This window comes from Chinchilla lanigera, unplaced genomic scaffold (assembly GCF_000276665.1).
Source record: "Chinchilla lanigera isolate Chin_1 unplaced genomic scaffold, ChiLan1.0 scaffold00096, whole genome shotgun sequence".
Lineage (NCBI taxonomy): Eukaryota > Metazoa > Chordata > Mammalia > Rodentia > Chinchillidae > Chinchilla > Chinchilla lanigera.
In genome coordinates this window covers 1896994-1902752 of record NW_004955497.1, presented here as the reverse complement: position 1 = coordinate 1902752, position 5759 = coordinate 1896994, and the positions used below count along the sequence as shown (strand labels likewise).

At 45.9% G+C, this 5759-nt stretch overlaps 1 protein-coding gene across 1 annotated transcript; it reads right to left on the bottom strand.

Moving 5' to 3' along the window:
- Nucleotides 1-5005: 5005 nt before the first annotated feature.
- Nucleotides 5006-5759, bottom strand: Mrpl57 (mitochondrial ribosomal protein L57; the record flags this gene model as incomplete). The annotated part of the gene is given in 1 exon segment (XM_005406314.2): nucleotides 5006-5759. A coding segment is annotated over 1 exon segment (309 nt). The 3' UTR covers nucleotides 5006-5444.

Here is a 5759-nt window from a genome sequence, read left to right as displayed (position 1 = left end):
CTATACTAAGAGAAGTCAGGTTCCAAAAAATATACCTATCTGACTATTTATATGAAAATCCACAAAAATAACACATAAAACAAATTACCGGTTATCTGGAACCAGGTTTGCTTTCTTCATTCTTTGTTTCTGTGTGCATGTGTGGTGTAAACTGCATCGCATGTTAAACATTTATTCTGCCATACAGCTACACTCCCAGCCACCCATCTTTTTTCTCCCCCGTAGGTGCTAATGTGGTTAGAGAGGGCTATAATTGGAAAAAGCACAAAAGAACCTTTTTCCTTACTATTTTTTTTTTTTTTTTTGGGCAGTACTGGAGATTGAACTGGGGACTATGCATTGAACTACATTTCCAGTTGCACACACATTAAAAATTAAAAATGAATTTATAGGACCAGTTCATTTTAAACTGGAACCCAGGCATAACACTGGAAAGGAGGGACATACCCTGACCTTAACAGGGAAGAGAAGATGACATATCCAGCAAACTTGATGCACACTGACAACATCAGCTTCTGCGGGGAAACGTGACGAGCTGAGGGTGCTAGTGGGAGGAGCTATAGGTGGAAGACATCTAGAGTAGAAGAGTTTTCTCCTGAAATAGAAAATCATACCACAGAAATATGGTGTTGTACCTGAATACTGTCTTCCAAAATTTGTATATTAAGGTTCTAAAGCCCAATATCTCAGAATCTGACCAAATTGGAGATTTATTTATTTATTTATTTATTTTTGTCTTTTTGAGACAGGGTCTCGTTATGCAGTTCAGGCTGAACTTCAGCTCACTTTGTAGCCCAGGCTGATCTCGAACTCACAGTGATCCTCCCGCCTCAGCCACCCTGAGATTACAGGCGTATGCCACCACGCCCTGCTTGGAGATAAGATCTTTAAAGGAATAATTAAATAATAATTAAATGGATGGTTAGGGCAGGGTTAGGGTTAGGCTTAGAGTAGGCCCTGATCCAAGTCAGAGGAAGAAAACGGAACACACTGACACTAGAACAGTACTGGCGGACCCTTTCAAGCTTTCAGTGATACAAACAGCCCACATCATCGGTACTGCCCTAGACATGCACAGGTACAGAGGAACAACCGCGTGGAGCAGGCGGGCAGCCCCCGGAAAGCAAGAGCGGGCTGCAGCCGTCTTCCTGTCTCCCTCAGAGAAAACCAGCCCTGTCGGTACCTCCATCTTGGCTTTCTAGAACTCCAGAACCGTGAGGATGTAAGTTTCTGCTGTTTTGAACCACCTAGACTGTAATGTGTTGATACAGCACCGTTACGGTTTAAATCTTCGGTGTCCTCCAAGTCTTCTGTATCTGGAAGGTGACTGGGTCATGGACGCGCTGTACACATCACTGGTACATTCACAGTTGACTTGGCCGCTGGGCCTGGGTACTGCGGCTTGACCTAGAAGAGGGTGTCTCCTGCCCTGGCCCCTCCCTTGTTTCCTGGCCACCATGACATGAGTGGCTTTTCGCCAGACTCTTCCCCTGTGCCATTTCTGCCTTGATGCCACCTGGACAGCAACCAGGACCCAAAAGAAACCTCTCCTCAAATTGTGGGTATTTTGCCAAGTAGTGAGAAAAGCGACTATGGTACAGCCTTAGCAAGCACAAGTGGTAGTTTCTGGGCAATACTGAGTTCTGGCTTGAGGTACCTGGTCATGGATTTTGTTTTGTTTTGTTTTGTTTTGGGTACTGGGAATTGAACTCAGGACCTTGCGCTTGCCAGGCAGGCGCTGTGCTGCTGAGCTAAATCCCCAGCCCCCTGGTCATAGATTTAAACAGCAATAACCCTATGTGTTTCTCTGGCACTATGTGACAATTGCATTGGTTTCAAACAAAGGAAAAGCAAATGGTAGAGGTCATTCGGGGGATTTCCAGATGAACACTGAAGAGAAAGCCAAAGGCGCGGAAGCTAACTGCATTATCTGTTGGGAGCGGCTGGAACATAATTAGACGTGCAAGACAAGCAGCCCGAGAACACGGGAGCTCCAAGACCACGGGCGCTCCTGAAAGCACATAAACTAGCCGTTGTAGCCTGTTAACGTGATTACTGCGCAGGAGGCGGAAATTAACCACCCTCTCGAGGGCATGAATAAGTGCTCCACTGTTCTTGGGCAGGTCCCCTTCTCCGCTGAGAGAGAGAGGCCCTCCACCTGACCCCAGCTTTTTGTCTCTTGTCCATTTTTTCCTTGTTCTTGCCGCTGTTCCTTCCCGGGGTACAGCAAGAACCCAACAGATCCCTACAATTATCCTAACTAAATCATAATGCACCCTCCACCTGTACACCTGCGCCAGAAAATGAGGAGTCATCTGACTGCTCACGCACTTCCGTCCATTCTACCTCTTACTCCCTCTCTACCCCAACCGCACATTCAGTCTCTGGTGGGATTACTGCAGGAGCCACCAAGCCATCCTCCGTCGTAATTTTTATTATTTCACTGTGTATTTCCGATAGTTCCTCACCACTTACACGACAGAAGTCAGATTTCTGTCATGCAAGACCTTTCATGTTTTGTCCCTACTTTTTCTGCCTCTTGTAGCATCTCTCTTCCCACCCACAAGAATCCTACACTGCAGCAATGCTCAAATACTGGCAATTTCAACAATCACAAGGCTGTTCTTTGCCTAATCCCACCACCTACTTGGCAAACTAGGAATTTGCTGAGGGACTGCTCTTCTAAAACTTGCCTACAGCTTTCCTCCCTGCTCAGGCAAGGCTGAGAAACGGCCTTTGCCCTGATTTGCTTGGATGCAGCGGAGCCCCAGAAGCTGTATTTCAGACATAAATCAGTAACGATGGGTAATGCACAGGTTGGCACCAACATACACACGCTCATTTGTTTACCATGGGATCACGTCCCAGTACACCCATCATAAAGTGAAAATGTAACCCGAACACGTCTAAATCACCCACCCTACTCGACATCATGCTAGCACGTGGTAACGCTGGTCTCTCCTGCTGACCTAATGGCTGAGTTGCTGCTTATCGCCGCAGCCCAGCATCATGACAGGACTGTACTACCTATCACTAGCCCAGAAAAAGCTCAAAATTCAAAACTGGAAATAGTTTCTACTGCACGTTTTGCATCATCATAAAACCTAAAAAAAAAAAACTTAAACCATCCTAAGTCTGAGATTGTATTTTATTACGTGTGTGATCATGAAGAGCTGAGTGGCAATGAGCCTTTGCTTGATGGTAAAATAGATTACTATAGGACGGCTTAGATGGTTAAGATGACACCCATTTTTCAAGTCAAAGGCTTCAAAAGCACTGCGCTGGCCAGAGTACAGCTGTGCCTGTTAACTCTTAGCACCTAGTGTCTACATTAAGTCTTAGGTAAGCTTAGTCCTGAATTCTCCCTTTGCTGTTTCTTAGCTGTGCGGACTTGGAGCTTCAGTTTCACATCTGTACACTGGGGATATCTATTTCAGAAGATTGATTTTAACGCTATAAATTGCCTACTGGAGCTGGGTGTGTGGGCGCACACCTGTAACCCCAGCACTTGGGAGGCCGAGGCAGAAGGATCACTGTAAGTTTGAGTGGGCTACAAAGTGAGCTCAAGGCCAGCCTGAACTGCACAATGATACTGACTTGTCTCCCATCTCTTCAGAACCAAGATTTTGTTTCTCAATGTCTTTTGAGATTCAAGTTAACCATGATCATTTCTCAAAGTTTTGTGACCCATACATGGATAAGAACAAACAGAAGTGCCAGTTGTGGTAAACTGCTTGAGCTATTTACTCTATCTGGGCATCAAAATAAGTTCAGGGTATTAGATTGCCCCTACACACCAGACACTTCTATGAGTGAAAAGCATTTGAGTATTTATTTAACAATATGGACTATTAATAGTTCAGTGTGTTTAAATATTCAACAACGAAATGCCTAAGCACTGTGTTAAGTGCAGTGAATAAAAAAAAAATCGGGGCTGGGGATATAGCTCAGCGGCACAGCCCCTACCTGGCAAGCGCAAGGTTGTGAGTTCCATTCCCAGTACTGCAAAAAAAAAAAAAAATCAGTTCCAACCAGTTAATTTCCTATCATCTTTTTTTTTCTGAGACAGGGTCTCGCTATCCTATATCTTGTTTTCAAATTCTGTAGTCTTTAGTTTTTCTTTACTCTCAAAAAAAAAAAAAAAAAAAAAAAAATCAGCGTCTCCACCATACCCATACACACTAACTGCAGATATTAAACTGGGAAATGGCTAGGTAGCAAATCTGGTATTTCTGGTTAATTCGGTGTTGGAAATGAGACCTGCACTCATACACCAGTCCTGAAGTCTGTACTCTTTGGAAAGCCATCTGACATCAGGATATTTAAATGTCTGAGCTTTTGGCTCTAAATTCTGTTTATTTATAATCTCAAGACCTGTTGAAAATCTATGTATATAAGAGGACTTTTAAAAAATACATGAAAATTATGTTATTAATAATGGGTCGTTTTTCCTTGTACGTGCCTGCAAATTTCCTATTAAATGATCCCAGCATGGAGGTGCATGGTTGTGGTCCTAGCATGAGGGAGGCTGAAGCAGGAAGATCCCACAGTTTCAAAGCCACCCTGGGTACACAGTTAGTTCCAAGCCAGCCTGAACTACATAGTAACACCCTGTCTCAAAAACCATTTCCTTTTAAATGTATGTATAGCAGTTAAAAACATTTCTGCTTCGAACGAAGTCCCTTAAGTATTTTCTCATACATAAAATAGTTCCAACTATACAGGGTCTGTAGTTGGTAACACATAGTACCTGGCTATCTCTGTTACATCTGGAAAAAGTGTTTTATTTATTGCCTGTTTTTTGGAGACAAGGTCTTGCTACATAGCCCCGGGTGGTCTTGAACTCGCCATATTCCTGCCTCAGCCTTCCATGCTGGGACTTCAGATATGGGCCACCACTTCTCGCAAAAAACAAAACAAATAAAACCCAACACACTCAACTAGTGAATATTATAATATGCTAAATCTCTCTCACACACAGAAATACACTTTTATGATAACAATCCTAATAAGTAACTTTTTATTTCGCTTAAACATCCCCTTTGGTAGTCAGTGCAGAAAAAAATGCTGTTTTTAGTACGTTGAACTGGAAAAGCTTTATTTCCACTGAACTTTAGGCAATTACTTCTGCAAAATACCACTGCCCGACAAAGCTTCCATCAAGGGCCTCATACTTGGGCAAAGAACAGAATCACAGCTTTATTGCACCCTTCATTCAAGGTACCTTTTATAGCATTAATGACTCCAGGGGACCCCGATGTCTTCTTATCAAGCTGCAGAAACAAGGGACCCAACAGGTCACTGCCCCGGACGCCCCACACCCAGCCCCCGCATCCAGGTCTGCTCGCGTCCGCCGCACACTGCTCTACAGGTTCACATCTTCCCCGCATCTCAGCGCTTCGGCTCCCGGGCCCGGCGCCTGCCCGGCGGAGCGCGGCTCCGGCTCAGGACCACTTCCGGGAGACGTTGAGGTGGCCGAGCTGGTCGGCGGCGAACCTGTGCGGGGGGAACTTGGCCGCGCGGGCCGCCTTGATGGCCTCGAAGGCCCGCGCCCTGCGCTCGGCGGCGTGGCCGCGCTCCTGCGCGACGCTCATGTAGGGCATGCTCAGCCAGTACTGGTTCTCCGCCTCCACCTCCAGGCGGCGGACCAGGTTCTGCTTCGCCTGCTCCGACACGAACCGCGGCCGCCGGTGCTTCCCGATCCACTGCCGGCCCGGGATGCGACCGCGGCGGAGCACGGCGGTGAGCAGCATGGCTCC